Source organism: Schistosoma mansoni, chromosome 1 (assembly GCF_000237925.1).
Source record: "Schistosoma mansoni strain Puerto Rico chromosome 1, complete genome".
Taxonomy (NCBI): Eukaryota; Metazoa; Platyhelminthes; class Trematoda; order Strigeidida; family Schistosomatidae; genus Schistosoma; species Schistosoma mansoni.
In genome coordinates this window covers 51637079-51655330 of record NC_031495.1, presented here as the reverse complement: position 1 = coordinate 51655330, position 18252 = coordinate 51637079, and the positions used below count along the sequence as shown (strand labels likewise).

Genomic DNA, 18252 nt, shown 5'->3' with positions numbered 1-18252 from the left:
CCTCACAAAATTTTAAACAAAACACAAGACTGAATCAAAAAAACAATTGTACGTTTTTGTTTAGACCGTTAGTTTAAGAGACATTGTAATTTGTTAAATGGAATCATTCAATGTGAAACATACAGTTTGAGTTCTGTTTGATTTTCCTCTTTACCAATAACAACTTATCTTTATACACTTTATACTAATTGGATAAAAAATAGATTGAAGGGGATTCGATAAAAAGAAACAGATTTATCCAAAAGTTCACGGATAAATAATCAACATTACGGAAGAAAGTTATTCATCTGTTGATACAATATAAATCTATGTTGAAATCATGAGTCAATTTAAACTAGACCACCATGGAAAACCTGGAAATCACTGCAGGGCCATTTCGTCCTATTGTGGAACTCCTCAGCAGTGCGCATCCACGATCCCGCCTGGCGAGATTCGAACTCGAGACCTATCAGTCTCTCGTGTGAGCGCTTAACCACTAGATGAGAAGTCCCACAATAAGATGAAACGGCCTTCCAGTGCTTCCACGTTTCCCATAGTGGTCTAGCTTCAATTGACTCATGATTTCAACTATAAAATTACTAAAATCTCCACAAAACCCCTTCTGATAAATCTATGTCTAAATAATGTAAATTAAAACCAAATCTAGTATAATTGAACAGGCCCCAACTCATCTATCTTTTTTTCATTTAATTTACTTTCAGAAATAGTATCTCGTGTTACTTGACCTTAGTGTGATATTAAATTTGTTTATCAATAGTAAAAGAGTTTGTTCAGTAATGATAATTGTATTGCCAATTAGAGACTGACCAGTTGCAGTCCTAAAAACATCAATGGGAAGATTCAAACAAACAATACTAAATGAATTTAAACTTCACCCCATCGCATAAGCAAGTGGCTATCAGGACTCAGTGGCCGAGTGGATAACGCGATGGCGTTTGAAGCGAGGGTACTGGGTTCGAGTCCCAGATTTAACATCAACTCTGAGATGCAGGTACATCCAGCTGACGAGTCCCAAATAGGACGAAACGCGCGTCCTGGATTCCACTGCTAGCCACTATCCATCTCTGCTTACCATGCTTGTGAATTAAGGCTATATCGAGGCAATACGCACAGTATGTACATATGCCAATTAGAGACTGACCAGTTGTAGTCCTAACATCGATGGGAAGATTCAAACAAACAATACTAAATGGATTTGATAATTGTATTGTGTTTATGTCTTTTCTATTTTTCTTATTCATAATTACAATTGTTTATCCGACCCAATAGACCATTTATTTTCGATAATTCTTATGTTTCATTCAACTGTCAAAAACAAACATATTTTATTCGATAAAATTTGACATTTCATACAGTTTACTCTCTTTTTTTTTAATTTCCTAGTTAAAACAGCAATCGTAAAGACATTTTTTTCTTACTTTACTATTATCTAACATTACTACATTGTATACGAGTCTTAGATTTCTTTTGTATGTTTTATTTAAGAAGTGACTATTTGAATCGTTGATCATAAGATTTTCAATCGTTTTTAATTTTTAAGTATGTGTATTTAAACTTCTCATAACACAATAGTAGTAGTCCTGCTGACTATGACCCTAAACAGTATTAGCTCGAGTCATGTATAAAACATGGCAAATATTCTGATACTGATCTCATAAGTGTTATTATCAAATGACTAAATACGCATACAATCCAGAGGGGATGCGGCTAGTGAAATACTAACTCAGAGATCATGCAGAACAACCCAAAAATCCTTCAATGCCGGTGAACTACGTTTAGTGTTTTCTACGCGCCCAGTGGTGACTCCTAGGCTAAAAGATAAATTACCTAGAATGACCACCTCATTTTGCATTTATCAGTTCAACTGCTCCTGTGGAGCAAGTAATATTGGTCGAAGTTCTAGGAATTTACATTTTCGTGCTCGCAAACACCTCCCAGCGTGTCTAAACAAAGGTTTGGTGAAGAAAGTAAACAGATCGATATTGGCCCATTTAGTACAAACTGGTCATTGTACCAGTATAAATCAATCCTTTTCAATTATTTATATGGTCGGTAACTTTCTGTCAAAGCTTGTCAGGTTTAAAGTCCTTGAAACGTCTGAGGCAATGACCACCCAGATGAAGAAACCGGAGCTATGCGTACAGACGAAATATCTCCAACCCCTCCTCCTCCTTTGGCCAACCACAAGGCCAATTAATCAATAGTGATCTTAGCTATTGGATGACCTAATTTGACTATCGTACTTACGACCTTTCGCAGTCAATTGTAATTGTCTCTTATCTTTATTTACAAATCTCTGTATTATTATTATTGGTTAAACAACATTATTAATCTCCCCTATTCATGATTCATTCATTTCGCATTGATCCCTCCTTATTACGTCTTAATAATTTTTCACACAATTTAGTCTTCCACTTAATCGAATTGTAATTACACTATTATTTCTCTCACCCTATCTGACCCATATTTGTTCTGATCACAGATCTTAAATTTTCACTTAACATTTAAGCTGATTCAAACTAATATTCTATATGAGTCATATCAACATGGCCACTTTTTCAGATTATTAATTGGGATATATAATTGTAGGACCTGGAGAAAATTTATCAAAAAGCATATTCTTCGTTCAAATATTAGTCCTTTAAGTGGTTTTCATTTTCAACTGTTGTTAAACATCTGTCATGATAATAATAAAACCGATACATCTGATGATAGAATATTTGTAAAAACAAATAATGACTCGTTTGTATTAGTAGGTTTCTTATTTTATAATTATCATTGGTTTGTTTTATGGATCTAAGCTGTTTACGATTACAAAAAAACGTTATTTTTGTTTTTCCTAAACATTTAGCACATAAAACTTTGGAGTTTGAAAATCTTGAAACCATTGAACAAGAATATAACGATCAAAATGATAGACCAATTTGGGAACATACAAATCAAACTTCCCAAGATGAAACGAATGCTAAAAATAAGTAAGTGGTTTGTCACTGTTTTCATTTTCTACTATTATTTTATGAATTGTCTAAGGGATGAATTGATATTTTGTAGTGCTTAAATGGATTTTGTGTGTAGGCTAAACATATCACTGTCGTAACTAGTTTTCAGAATCACATCTACAGAGTGTTCGTTTTTGCTACTTAGTTCTCTCCTTTGACATCCTAGCTAGTATCCTGAATTCATGATGACTGATTTAGGATGAATTATTTCAACACAATGAACAAGGACTATTACAAAAGTTTAATACAGTCCTCCGAGAAACCAAAAAGTTCGGTGAGTTCAAGATAGCCGTTATCAATAAGTCCCGAGTCCTACAAGATTTTCTGGAAGAAGAGGAAGTCACCATGGGGAACAACTAGTAAGGAACTGAGGAAGCAATAACTTTAATTTGCAAGAAAGTGCTAGGCCTCAAGAAGCACCAGTATAAGTAATGGGTCTCTGTAAGCCTTCTGGGTACGATATAAGAACGGAAATACAAGATAGTTGCAGTCAATATGCAAGTGTGGAAAATATAAGAGAATTATATAGTACATACAAGAGGCTACCAGGGAAATACAATAAACCGGAGCGACTAGTCAGGAAAAAAGAAGGTAAATCAATCTCTGAGATGCAAGAGCAGCGGAACAGCTGGATAGATGGACTTGAAGAGTTCCTGAGTGGACAAGCCACACTAGACCAACCGGACATAGAAGCAGAACACACAGACTTCCCTAAAGATGTTATTGCATCAACAATGAAGGACTTAACAAGGCCATAAAACAAATCAAGAATTATAAAGCAACCGAATCAGTCAACATGCTGAGTGAGGCGCTGACGTCAGACAAAGAAGTGACTATAAAGATGTTCCACATCGTCTTTAGAAAGTTTTAAACGGTAAGGTATCAACAGATTATGTACCGATCAAACAGTGACCCTCCAAATCCTAGCTGAGCAATCAATCGAATGGAATTCATCACTACATATCAACTTCTTCGATTATGAGAAATCAATCACCAACGTGGATTTAAAAATACTGAGGAATTTCCTTCGACTTTGAGGAGTAATTAAGGAGATCTTCAGTCATGCGGAGGGCTGCTTTGCAAAGTCGTGGATTTAAGCCTACTTAAACGCACATTCAAAGTAAAGACTAGTGTCAGACATAGCTTCCTACTCTTGCCTTCCCTCTTTATACTGGCTGCTAACAGTATTACGTGAGCCTTCACAACCCAAGCAAAGCACTGAATATAGTGGATATTTTGAACACAGATGGATTATTAAGACTTTCCGCTTAACTTAGGTTTAAGTAATGAGGTAAGTATTCCAACACAAACTTATGTATCTATTACTTTAGTGGCTGAATTATAATTCTTCCCCATATAACTAACCTGTAGATTTTCGTACAAAATTCTTTCTGGTAGTTATAATTAATGTACACTGATGAAATGTTTTTTTTGATCAAGAGAAATAATAATTATTGTATTCTCTTTTGCTCTTATAATTTAAAACCTGGTGTTCTAGAAAATGATTTTAACATTGGACAGATTTTGATTTATTTACGTTTCTTATATTAGGAAAGTTGGTCTCAAATTCCCGTTTTCTTACAATTATTTCATTATGATCATGCTATTCACTGCTCAGCCTGACTCATGTTTATGACTAGGTCGGAAGAGTTTAAAGGGCCTTAAATCATTGATCTAAGCTTTGTGTTAAAATCCATGTCAGTTTTCTCGGGTCGCAAAGATTTTACTTACGAGATCCTAGAGTCATGGGATGGTACAGCTTAAAATTGATTACTGTGAACAAAATGTATTCATTTGTCTTCAAATCCTAAGAATTTTATTCTTCATTTGTTTTATAAATAAACGTGAATGTGGAATATTTCATTTCCATAGTATTTTTGCATGCTTAAATAAATCGGTGATTTTATGTTGAGTGTTATAATGTAACAGATTTTTCAAAATATATAACTTAATTTTCCTAAGTTAAATTCATGTTAAATTTTTACCTTCTCTTACACAGTATTTATCGTAAATCTCGACGAAGTTCAGATGGCAAAATTATTCAGTCATTACAGTTAACTTCGACTGATTCTAACAATGATTTTAATGGAGTGAAACTTTCATCAAAACGTCGAATGTCTTTTGAAGGGGCACGTCGAACATCAAGTGACTGGCATCGATTTACTCCAAATTTACAAGCATTAGATATTCAAGAAATGGATGATAATGAAGAAGAATGGTCTAATGAAAAACAATTTGCAGAATATGATCGTGACTATTCTCATCATTATTCTCAATCTCCAGTTCACCAGGATGAGACTGTCAAGAAAGAGGGAACTGAAAATGATGAGGTAATGGAACCTATAGAAAAGACTCCGCGTCAAAGATGGTACGATGCCTATGAACGAGTGTGTAGTCGTTTACGTTCAGTAAGTTGTTGTTTAGACTAAAACTTCATTACTAGACTTAATAAAGCTCCAAGCTTAACAAAACACCTATAGCTAGAATCTAGTATTAATAACAGGAAAACAATGAAATATACATCGACAATCAATCCCAAACAAGGGCATGAGAATAAACTGACTTAGCGTTCATAGAGTAACTAAGAAGATCACCTCCACATCACGAAAGCTGTGATGACGTTGCTCGGAACGACAGTGAAAGTTTCAAAGCATGGCAGTATAATATTCAAAGGGTACTAAACAATCACTAAATATAACAATACATGTGTCAATCAGTTTTCTGTCGGTTGTGACTAGTGTTCCTATCTAAATTATAGCGAAGAAAGAATAGTTTACAAAGATTGTTTTTAATTAGTCCATTGTCAAATTTCTTAGAACAACCGAAGAGGAATACTCAAATTAATTTTATCCAGATGTTCACATCATTAATGTAGATCAAGAAGAAAATATTAATTGAATTGCTGTAAAATAACGGTTCATGTTTTCTAAGATACAATAAAGGTAAAACTCATAACTTGTAATATCTTTCTCGAACATTTAAAAGTCAGCGAATTTGGGAACATAAACGTTGATGATAGCAAAGTTTAAGAACTTTATCATCTGACAACTTACTAGTGGGATGTTACAGAAGGTAGACCATTTTTCAAGTTATATATATGAATATTCTGTGCGGCTGCTTCGTTTTCGCTTAAGATTTCTTAAAAATCAATTATTTGGATGTACATCATGGTTGGTGTGAGACGTACAGGGTGATAAGTCCTCAACTAGGCTAAAATGACTTATATATATATATATATATATATATATATATATATATATTCTACAATCAATCCATCCTCCATGTACTCCTCAATATCTTTCATACCTCCGAAGCTTTACCATTTTACTATGACCCTCGACAACACTTGAAGTCCATTACTATTTTTATACATTTTGAATATATTTACGCAAATGATTATTTGTAGATTATGTGCATACATTAGAATTCATTACCATTGTTGTTGACTCTCTTCTTGTTAATTTGAATTGTAGGAAGGAGGTTTGTTTCCTGTTATCTCGTAAGTTTTTCTCCTTTTATTCTTTTTTTAATGGTACGGGTGTTGTTTTTTTAATGCATAAATCAATTTGGTATAGAAGTTGTACATTTATTGTTATTATACTTGTCGATATTATTTTATTCACTGTCTGCTTGTTTTAATGTTTCTATTTCATGACCAACGCGATAATATATAACAAAACATGATACCAACCATTAGATTCATAAACGTTTGTTTTTGATTCATAGTATAACATATATTTCTCCTTATACAACAATGAGAAAGTAAGATTTTATTCACTTTTTCATTAAAAATCACTAAGAATTTTAGTTTGTCCAATTAAATCAATCAAGGTCCAGATAAAAACAATACGCAGTTCTATTTTGGCACATCTAATTGATAGTGGTCATAATGTAGATAAATCGAAATCATTTCGTTCTCGTCTCCTTCATATAGCTGAAGCCATAGGAATTCGTACATTTCACCCCAATTTATGTGTACAGAATAAATTTGTAACCCCCCTATCCCTTCTATGACTGGACATAACTTAACAAATGACATTATAATTATTCTTTTTTAAAATTTTATTTTTAATTTTGTCATTATCAGCATTATTTTCACATCCGTTATTTATTTGTAATTTTCCGCATCTTTCCGTTTGTACTCTTCATTATCTAATTATTTACATACTTCTTATTACGTAATGGTTTTAATGTTTCGTGATGACTATTCTAAGTCTATTTACCCACATTTGACCTCCTATTTACATTGTTTAACTATTGATAAGACTTGTTATCGTAATTTGATATTCTTACTACTATCAGTACACCTATCTTCCCACCAAAATGAATATTAGTCTATTCACTCTAAAAAACTGGTTACATCGCTGACGCTTTGATTCATTGAAGATGCACAGTAAAGTTGTATTTCCGATGTGCTAATATACAGGGTTACTTTATTATTATCTATAAATATGATTGTACAGCTGCCGAAAATGTTATCATTCTTTTTTTCAGGTGCCTTCTAAATATTTTACCGAGAATTCAGTTAATCATCAGTTTTTCATATTTATGATTTATGTATTGCTTGTTTTCATCTGTTTTATTTCATCTCTCTTCTCCAGACCGAATTCTGATGATCTACATTCTTCATTCTATACAAATATTGACAGTATGCCAGATATTCGTTTGAAAAAGAAACCGAAATCATTGGTTAGCGATTTGGTAAGTGTATATGTACGTGTGTACATCTTTTGCAATTTGCAAAACCTATCGAATCATAAAGCTATACCAATAACAAAAATATTCTTAAGTTTGAATACTATTAGTAGTAGTATTACTAAAACGTAACGCCAGAGCGGATTGGAGAAGTGTTTCATACATAAAGATTTAGAAAAATTAAAACATCCACATGTTAAACTGTGCCAGTAGCAATCGATAAGATTACTTTGTATCTTAGTTGGAAGCAATCCTTAGAAAACCCTGGATCTTAGTTTCGTGCTTTTTGGAGCTTGTTAGCAGAGGAGTACTTATTTTCTTGAGGGTGGATCAGTCCTAGCTAATTATAATATTTTATATTCACTCCGTTTAATTATCTTACACGAAAATATAGTGGACGTGGTGCTAATTGTCAATATTTCAACTGATTACTAATTATTCGATGATCAGTCAATATCAAGTTATATTTTACATCGCCTTGGAATTATCAGACTCTGGGAATTATGACAGATTATAATTATAGTCACTAAAAAAATATTTTTCTGGTGAAATCTAAATATATGATCATCCCACTATAACTAGCGTTCTATCCATATCTATCTTATTACTCGTTCAATAAGTTTTCCCGGAATACTGAAACTAAGAAATAACTCATAAAGGTTGATTTTCTAATAAATTGATTTCTATGGTTTGAAAAACCGACCCCGATCTTTTCGTTTGAATGATGTAACAGAAACTGCAAACATTTTTCAAAATTCAAAGTCATTACAGCTAAACAGACCATGGATATAAAATTAGGCAATTTTTCACTCTGTTATCAAGTTTTGTCTGATATATTAGATGATAATGTCTAATCTTTTGTGAAGATGATTCTCCTGTCATGAATAAGAAGAATTCATTGATGGTATGAACAAATTATTTATTTTAATTGTCATTTCTAAACATTGTAGTCCCTAAATTAGTGTGCGCACAAATCTATAAACGTTATCATACATAATAGGATGATAACTACGGTTTCGTTAGCGAAAGTTTAACATCTAGACCACTGAGTTGACATCCAACGGAATTAATGTACAACTTCAATCAATCCAGGATATTGAACGACTGTCTTTCGTTGTCTTCTTTGGGTAACTGTGTCACATCCAACGCGAGTGTTCATTATCTAATATAATGCTTTTTCCCTTAATACTAATTAATAACAGTAGTAATCACTGCTTATTTGCTTATGTCATTCATGTAGGTTATTCAGGTAAGTGTGAAGTCCCTTACTACTACTATTACTATTACTACCAAAAGTAATAATAAATGTATGTTATCCATCTAAATAATTGAGTACAGACTGGTAAATGCTATGTTTGTATGCATGAAATTGTAGTTTTTTTTCACTTCACGCTATATACCTGTACGAATACGTAATTGTTTAACTCTTTTTTTTTCAAATCATCATACTATTACATGTGTATAGTGTTATTTTACTTCTATTCTTTTAGTTCTCTCTCCAGTTGCCTTTCATCTTTGTACTCATGTTTTAGAGTGCTAATTTAAGATTACTTTTCATGAATATAATTCATAATAGTAATACAGAAATAATGTGAGCTAACTCTTGAAAATATAATCTTAGTAAAAATAAATTATAATCTAATATAAAAAATAACACCGTTAATAGTTCTTTCATTTATAATATTCTTTGGCTAACTACTTTCCCTGATCTGAATTCATTATTTACTAATTTTTAATAATTAAATAATTTAATCAAAGCCATTGCAGTTAAACAATAAGTTAGTTTGTGTAAGAATTGAGTCTCCTCAATAATAATACTAACTGTGCATCATTTAAAGAATATTTTTGAACATGTAAACGCTAACCCTCCAAATACATTATATAAAAGTTATGACTCAACGGATAGAAAGTTTTCAACTTTACAATTACTCATCACCTGATTGACAGTGGGCTTGATGTTGAAGTCTCGAATTCCCTCAAAATAATCAATAAACAAAGAACTTAAAATTACTCTTTGCTAAAGCTATTGTAATAAAAAGATTTAAACCGAATTTATGTATCCGAGATGATACAGATATTAATCTTGTTTTACCTTGGTAATGTCGTCATTTAAGAACCATTTTCCTTTACTTTACACATGATGGTTAGCGTTTTTTAGCGAGTTAGTTTTCTACAGGATGGGGTCGCTAACCCCATGCCCGACCCTCCTCCTTTATCCGGACTTGGGACCGGAAGTGGCCCCCAGAGGGGCTACAGGCGGAGTTACCTTACATATGATACAACAAATTAAATAGCGCATGTGTTAAGTGAAATACAACAGTATCGATAATCAGTAAAGGATAGTTTTCTTCGCTGAATAACTTCCATACTTTTAGTCGAATTTATGAGTTATGAATAAATAAATAAATAACCTTGTACTTAGAATTCAACTACTCATAATCGACTTAGAACCTTCTTTGTATTCACGCAGCAATATAATTTTTGAAATCTCCAACAATAAAAATTCAAATAAGTCTATATATCAAGAAGAATACTTTATCATTAGCATGTAAAACACTTAAACAAATTTAGTTTTCACTACTGTAATAATTTCCAATAAAAACCATGACATATATGCTTGCTTGTCATTACGTCTAAAGTTTAACATTCGACCACGCTTTACAATTTTATTTTAATATCGTATTGATTGTATAAAATGGTTATTTACTTTACAATTTAGAATTAGTGAATACTGTTGTCATTTTTCTTTCTGATTTTCCGCTTCATCTAAATGTAACATATAAACGCATGCTTATCTAATATCTTCACCATTTAATAATATTTTAGACTAAATGCTGGAAATCATTTGTCGATTATTTTACCTAGTTTGATAGTTAATTTTGTAATTCAATTATGATATAATAGTTATTATGCTCCACCTTCAGAATGACTTACTCCACATTATATATATGCACTGTTCGATTTATTCATTGAGTAAATTTTATGTAACTTAGTTGGAGTCATGAAAAAGCTATCGGTGACATTGTTTTTTACCGTAATACGTTTATACATATAAAAGGTAACATTATGCTGTTTAACAGTAAAATATAAGCGCCGCTATAGGGATTATTCTATGTTAACTGGGTTATTAAATATAACACAAAAAGCGTTACGTCTTACTGAACTATATTTTTAAACTCTTCCAACCGTTTCTCACAAAATGTACCCCAGAGTATATAGCTAAAAAATTATATGTTGTTAGAAATCATCTTAAAATATAAAAAAAATAGTAATTGAAGGCAATGTTTTAACCACTAAACTGATGTTTGTAGCGTTCATACTTCACGATTAAATACATTATAACGAAAATAGAGGTGGATGATGTTATAAAGGACTTATGATAAGGCTAGCCACTTAACATACCTAAGCCTAATATCCTTTATGGAGCGCAGACCTTTGACCAAGGATCGCCATGTAACTCTATCTTGGTTTCTCCTTTATGGCTGCCATTCTCTTTATTTCAACCTCAGATTCCCAATGCAGTGTGTTTCTTGTTCTTCCTCTTCTCCTTTGACCTTAGGTATTCCAAGTTAGAGTTTATCTTGTGATGCATTTTGATAGTTTCCTTAGAGTATGTCCTATCCACCTGCAGCAACTTTTGTTAATTCTCTCCCCCAAGTAGAATCTGATTTATTCTCTGCCGGAGTAGGTTGTTACCGATGGGCCCTGACCTATAAGTTTGGAATATTTTGTTGATAGTGGTGGCAGTACTTCAAGTTTCAGCTCCGTACAATCTTACTGTTTTAACATTATCGTTGGAAGTTCTAATTTCGATCTTGTCTGAAAGTTGTTTTTAGTTCCAAATACTTTTTATGACAAGAATGTTGCTGTTGTAAGAACTAATAAAACTTCTAGCATTACAATATGAAAGAATAAAATCTCACCATAGAAAAATGGTATTGAGGAACTTTAGCACAGTAAATTTTAAAAGTAAAACTAAGATAGGTCGACTTTATAAGCGTAAAAACTTATTTATAATTTATTTTCTGCTCATCGAATAATTCTATTTAATCTATGTAAACTCTGATTTTTTTCAACTTATTTCATCTCAATACACTGAATTGAGTGTAAAATCAAGTAGATAGTTTTAAGTATTTCTAAATTTGAAGCAATCTGCTCAAATATTTTGGCCATCTGTTTACAAACTGTCCAAATATTACAATTAACCTTCCTGTTTTTTTTAATCTGTTTAAACTAAATAATAATGAATATTATGCTGTTTGCACTCATGTGGTAATTTAAAAGATTTACGCATTATCACGATAATAAATACTGAAAAACTGAAATAAAAGCACTGAAGTTGTTGGCATAGTTTACTTTTTATCTGTCCTTTAAATATAACCATGGACGAAAGACTAGAATCCATATATATATATATATATATATATATATATATATATATATAATTCATGGAAACAATAGTTGTAGCATCTGAGCTGGTACAGATTTGTCGTGATTGAAAATGAGGGACCAAAACTTACTGATAAAAACTTTTCATAGAATTTATTCTTGAATAATTACATTTTGAATGCATTTTAAATAGAAGTTTGTTGTAATATTCATACAGTTGCTGTTGAAATTCCCTTATTATTGTAACAACATTCATGGTACTGAATAATTAAAGGTGTCATAAGTTCATTGAATAATTGGAAATACGGTAATTAACGGAAATATTTGTATGTAGAAAAAGTTATTAATGGAGATATTCATACAGCTTTATTCTTGTATTGACATATTAGAGTAAACCAAAATAATTATAAGGACTAATAAAACTTAGGTGTCGACTAAACACTTGTGTATTTAGCTCTAACTTTATTCATTTTTTTGGTAAGGCAGATAACACTACCCTATACAGCTATACATACACGTTTTAACATTTATCTGATATATATGCTTAAATTGGTATATATTCTCGAGTTTTGTCAGTTTTTTCAAATCACTCAAGAAATTCTGTGATTGACACGTTTTTACAATCATACCATCATCATATGACAAACAATACGAGTGTTTTTGTCGCTGTCCATGTGTGTGTATGCCACTACTGGATTTGTTTCATCTATTTATATTGCATGCTCATTTATCTCGTGTTCTTCCTGTACATATTTTGATGTTCATTAGCAGCTTGAATATTTTAGGGTTTGTCGTTGTTATTAGTAGTATGCTAGTGAACGACTTGTTTTCTTTCTATCAGTTAAATGAATGTCCTTAATTAAAGAGTACATTGAACGTATCATTGAATAACGCTGCGTGTGATTTATATCAATATATTCATGGTTTACATATATATACTGAGTTCAAGAAAATATCTGCTGTTTATATTTTTGCATCAATCATCTATTTCCTCTTAAATTCATTTTAATTATTATTCGTTTGTTAATTTGTTCTTTTTAAACATTTCTATGCTTGTCAGACTATGGCTGTACAAAAACGAAACATGGGGACAGCCAGTGCGAATCTGATCACACGCCAATCAATAAACGATGAAGAAATGGTATGAATTTGTCTCATTATTCATTTACTTCCTCATTCGCATTTCTTTCAAATGACACCTAAGACGTATAGATCCACATTTTTATAGTTTGTTTATTTTACATTCTTTTTGCCTGTTTTATGACTTGGTTTTATTTAATTTCAAGTGTATTGTCCCAGTATCTGACTGAAGTGTCATAATTTATCCAATAAAATAGAAGTTTAGTTATTCATAATATAACGAACAGTAGATTATCCGAATATCTTGAATTCAAGAGATGGCGTCACTGTTATGTTCTTATAGACCATCAGTTATCACGCGACATGATTACCAATTAGAACACTGACCTATACGAGCTTGACCCTCCTCCAAACCAATGACCCGTTAACCAACACGAGTAGCCTAGAGTCAATTCTGAGTCCTTATTAGTTCTTCTTGCCTTACCCTGCCCGTTTGAGTTCAGAACACAATCTCAGCCTCAACTGTATACATCATATATTTCTGAAATGCTCAGTTTAAATACAAGCAAGCCAGACCTCCTCACACCATGTAAATAGAAAGTAACAACTATACAAGATTTTTGACTGAGATCATGAATCGATCGATGTTAGACCACCATTGAAGACCTGGAAACTCTAGACAGCCATTTCGTCTTATTAAAATACTCCTCAGCACTGCGCATCCCGTACGCGGGACCCGAACCCAGGACCTACGACCTCGCACGCGGACGTTTAACCTCTAGACTACTGAAGGCGCATCCGACGGTGTTAAAGTCTAACTTCAACCAAATCACGAAATTGTACGACCATATCCCATTGTCTGAGCTAGATGTCTCTCTCTGCCTGACACGGACTAGCTCCACTGGTCACGGCTTCCCACTAGAACTCCGAGAATTCCCTTACGATGTTAGTTCCTACAACACCATACTGATATGTATGGTATGTAGGATAAGGGAATGATTTGGTATCTTGATGGTATTATCAAGTCAAACAAATGACTATTTTGAATGAATTTGTTTCCTTTTTTGTTTTCCCAACCAAATTAAATTGAAGATGTTATCGACTAATAAGTTTGAAATTATGTCTAAATAACTATTCATTGCTCAAAGTTCTTACCACTGTTAATCGCTAGAAATTTGGCGAAATCGCTTCTCGGTTATTTACTTCAGCTTTTATATAAACTTTTATGTTAATTTCTTTTGTTTCAGTAATTAGGTCACAGACATTCGCAATGTAAAGTTTTTTTTCTGACGGAATCAAAAAACCACAATTGTCACTATAGTTACCTTCAGTTGTTCAATTTTTAAAACACTTTACGTGCCACTTAGGTGAACTAAAGCAAACTATTATAACTGTGACTAATTTTGGAAACGTTCTTTACTTCAATTATTCTCCCATCTCAAATCGTTGAAAGCAATCGCATTAGATACAAGTGTCAATAATTATTTTGGTATCATAGTTTAGTCTTTTCTTGACTGGATTATGCTAAATAGAACATATTGCTTAATCTATAACCGGAAAAGAGACTAATCACTTTTAACGCATTCTATCTGTTAATTAGATTTCAAAACACTGGTATTATTTAGCTGAAATGGTCTTATAAAGATCATTTTTTATTTGTAGATAGTATTCTTTATAGATTGATCTTAGTTGAGGTAGCAATGAAAACCAACATGTCAATGAATAACTATTCATATTCATTTAAGTAGTAAATGAACTTTACTGCACACTGTATTAGAGATATTTTAATATTTTTACAGTTCGAACTACTTATTTTTCATCATAATTACTTGGAAAATTTTATTTTTGGTTACACATTATCGAGAATCGCTTCTTCACCCATTGCAAATTCTGTTTCCAATAGGGATAAAAAATAAATAACACGATTGAATAAAACAATCAATATTATTTATACGAATATTCGTCAAGATTAGATCGAATAGCTTGACAAAAATTGGGCGCTGAGTATAGAGAAGTCATTATATGTAAAAATTATATTTCAAATAATCTCGGAGATTGAAATTTAAATAATTTCAACATTTCGTCCAGCTAACTTGTCTGGACTTCTTCAGGGTAATAATCAAAATCAAAATCATCAAAGGAATATATAGTGTTTTTTTAACAATCACATCAAAATCTATACTACGTGACAACAATCATATTTGGATGTTGAATTTTTGTAAACAGGATAATATCAACACATTCAGAGAGATACTTAGATTTTGGTTCGGCTAATGCGAGCGCTTGATCACTAGACCACTGAGCTGGTCGGCATCCAACGGTGTTAATGTCGCAAGGTGGGATCGTGGATGCGCATTGCTGAGGAGTTCCATAATAGGACGAAACGGCCGTCCAGTGCTTCCAGGTTTTCCATGGTGATCTAACTTCAATTGACTCATGATTTCAGCTATATAAAATTTCTTTTTACTTGAACCAAATACAATAACATATTGTAACAAGCATACAGTTTACTTACAAACTAAGAGTGTGATACCGAAATTTATATACAATTGCACAGTTTTAAAACATGAATTCTTTAAACAAAATTTCGTTAGTGAATGGATTGCTTTGAGACTTGATAAATACATTCAAATTTATTTGAGTTTTTGTTCTATTCTTACATGATGTTCTGTTTTTTGTTTGAATTATGTTTAGAAACAACATGTGTACAAAAAAACCTTGCAAGCTTTACTATATCCAATATCAAGTAATACACCGCACAACTTTCAAGTATGGACTGCTACAAGCCCAACTTATTGTTATGAATGTGAAGGTCTTCTTTGGGGATTGGCAAGACAAGGTCTACGATGTACTGAATGTGGTGTAAAATGTCATGACAAATGTCGAGAATTGTTAAATTCAGATTGCTTACAACGTGAGTTAACAATTTTTAATGTTTATATTTTATAAAATATCAACCTTTTGTAATCATATGGTTAGCGAATATAGTTAAGTGCAATGGCCAAGCACAGGTTAATTTACTCTGCTTTTGGCTGCACATTTTGCTTTTGAGGGGTAATCATATTCCTTGGGTGATCAAAATGAAATGGATGAAGTGACATTTTAGCGTATAAATCAGGCAAAAACCCAACATTGCATCTAAAGCACACTTTGGAATCAATTTTTAAACTAACAATAATGTTTGTATAGTTGTTTTGTGGCTATCAGTGGAATTCAGTCCTGCCATAGATTTGTCAAGTGAATGTATCTGAATCTCTTTATTCGTGTTCATTTCAAAATCAGAACCCAGTAGTTTTCGCCTCAATCTCAGTGCTAATCAATTATTATCTTAACTACAAAGTACATGTTCTTATTATTAAGCTTCAAATCATTCTTTTGTGTCAGAGCTATTAATACTACTTAAACTATTAACTGAAAATATATGAAAGTGGGTCCAATACCATGACATAAATGTTGAAAGGGAATTGAAATAACTTGTTATTCTTGAAGGTCACTTTACTTTTTCTCGATGATTCTTGGGTTGACACCAATAAAGCTTCAACTACCGAACCAGTCTTTTTATTTTAGTTAGTGGGACAGAAAGAAGAGTATGATTTACAGTAGTAAAGTCTGAGTTACGAATTGTTAGCAGTGGAGTTGAATGTATCATAGCGTTAACAATCATTTAAAATAAAAGCAACTGATTTTCAAGGCGAGGCTAACTAATATTAGCCTTGCAACTTTGACGTCTAAACATTTATTTCACTTAGTTATAGTGTATAGTCATTTGTATATCTAGTCAACAGAAACCATGAAATCATGTGCCACAATAATTAGAGGTTTAGCTATAAAACTTGAAATATTAAGGTGACTATATGTAATTTTCTACAGGTTAGTCGAAGTGCAGTTAGCTAATCTTCCGTAATGAAATACAAAACTTTTGGTTTTTTGCTCTGGGCTTAGTACTCAAATTAGTTCCACATTATATGGGATACTAAATAATTAACCGCTTCGGAAGTAGTTTTGTGGAAATTATTCAGTCCTTTATTACATCACGAACCAACTTTGGCTACCTAGTCATTGAAGAACAAGAAACATCGGATAATTGCTTCATCACAACATGGAACTCCTCAAAAGTGCTCATTTATGACCCGAGATCTTCAGGTTTTGTAGCGTGCTTCCTAGCATTGCGGACTACTGAGTTGGAATCCAGCGGTTTGTATATCTAACCCCTGTCAGTTAGTAATAATTTATGATCGTCATTCATAGTTATTATTCACTTCCAAACATGTCGAATTCTATAAGTAACAGCATCCCACCAGAACTTCAGGATTTCCTATCAAGGATAGATGTTTTTCTAAAGGTGAGTTTATTCATTAATTTGTAATCCGAGTGACAGAACTCGTGATTATCTAATAACTACGTTAAAAAAAGAAAAGTCAATATTTTTATTGAAATGTCTTTTACATATTTAATAAATCGAACTTAAATTTTGTTGGAAATTCTATATTATAATGATTCTACATTAGTAGTAATCATCTTCTTTTATGAAACATGATATTATATTAATTATCTATTAGATTTTATTTTAACAATTTTAGGCGCTGCTGAAAAATCAGCTAAACAAGGAGCTGCAGATAAAGCACAAACTATTATGCAAGCAATTAAAGCATTAATGTCACAAAGAATTAATGAAATGCCTGATCTGTTCAATTTACTTGGTTTAGTATTTAAAGTGGATAGTAAAATACATGAACGTAATTTATTACAAGCTGAACAAAGTATTCTAGATGGAACTAGTAAATGGTCAGCAAAAATTGCGATAACTAGTATGTGCAATTATTATTATTATTATTGTTAATATATAAACAGAATGTGTGGATTAATCGTCTCTCAGAAATAGTGGATTATTTAACAATTCTTAACATTATTAAAACATAGATATATGGAGGAAGAACATTTTTTTCCAGAAATTTTCATCCGATGTTTTAGTCCCACATCTAAATTAATTCTTTAAAATAAATAAGCATGTTTAAGTCAAAAATACATTATCAGAAGGGGTCCCTTTTTTTGGAGATTTTAGTAATTTTATGTAGTTGAAATCATAAGT

At 32.1% G+C, this 18252-nt stretch overlaps 1 protein-coding gene and 1 non-coding gene across 2 annotated transcripts in view; both read left to right on the top strand.

Annotated features, from left to right (window-relative positions):
- Window positions 1-18252, top strand: part of Smp_172040 (putative unc-13 (munc13)) — a gene marked incomplete at both ends in the record, with an annotated part of 140266 nt that overhangs the window by 49438 nt on the left and 72576 nt on the right. The window contains 6 exons of the mRNA XM_018794785.1: window positions 2852-2975; window positions 4999-5407; window positions 7494-7700; window positions 13144-13224; window positions 15858-16077; window positions 17744-17971. Coding sequence (XP_018649163.1) covers window positions 2852-2975; window positions 4999-5407; window positions 7494-7700; window positions 13144-13224; window positions 15858-16077; window positions 17744-17971 — 1269 coding nt within the window. The remainder of the gene's footprint in view (window positions 1-2851; window positions 2976-4998; window positions 5408-7493; window positions 7701-13143; window positions 13225-15857; window positions 16078-17743; window positions 17972-18252) is intronic.
- On the top strand, window positions 903-973 carry Smp_tRNA_01727_Pseudo_TTG.1.1. Its single transcript has one exon. It is a non-coding gene (tRNA).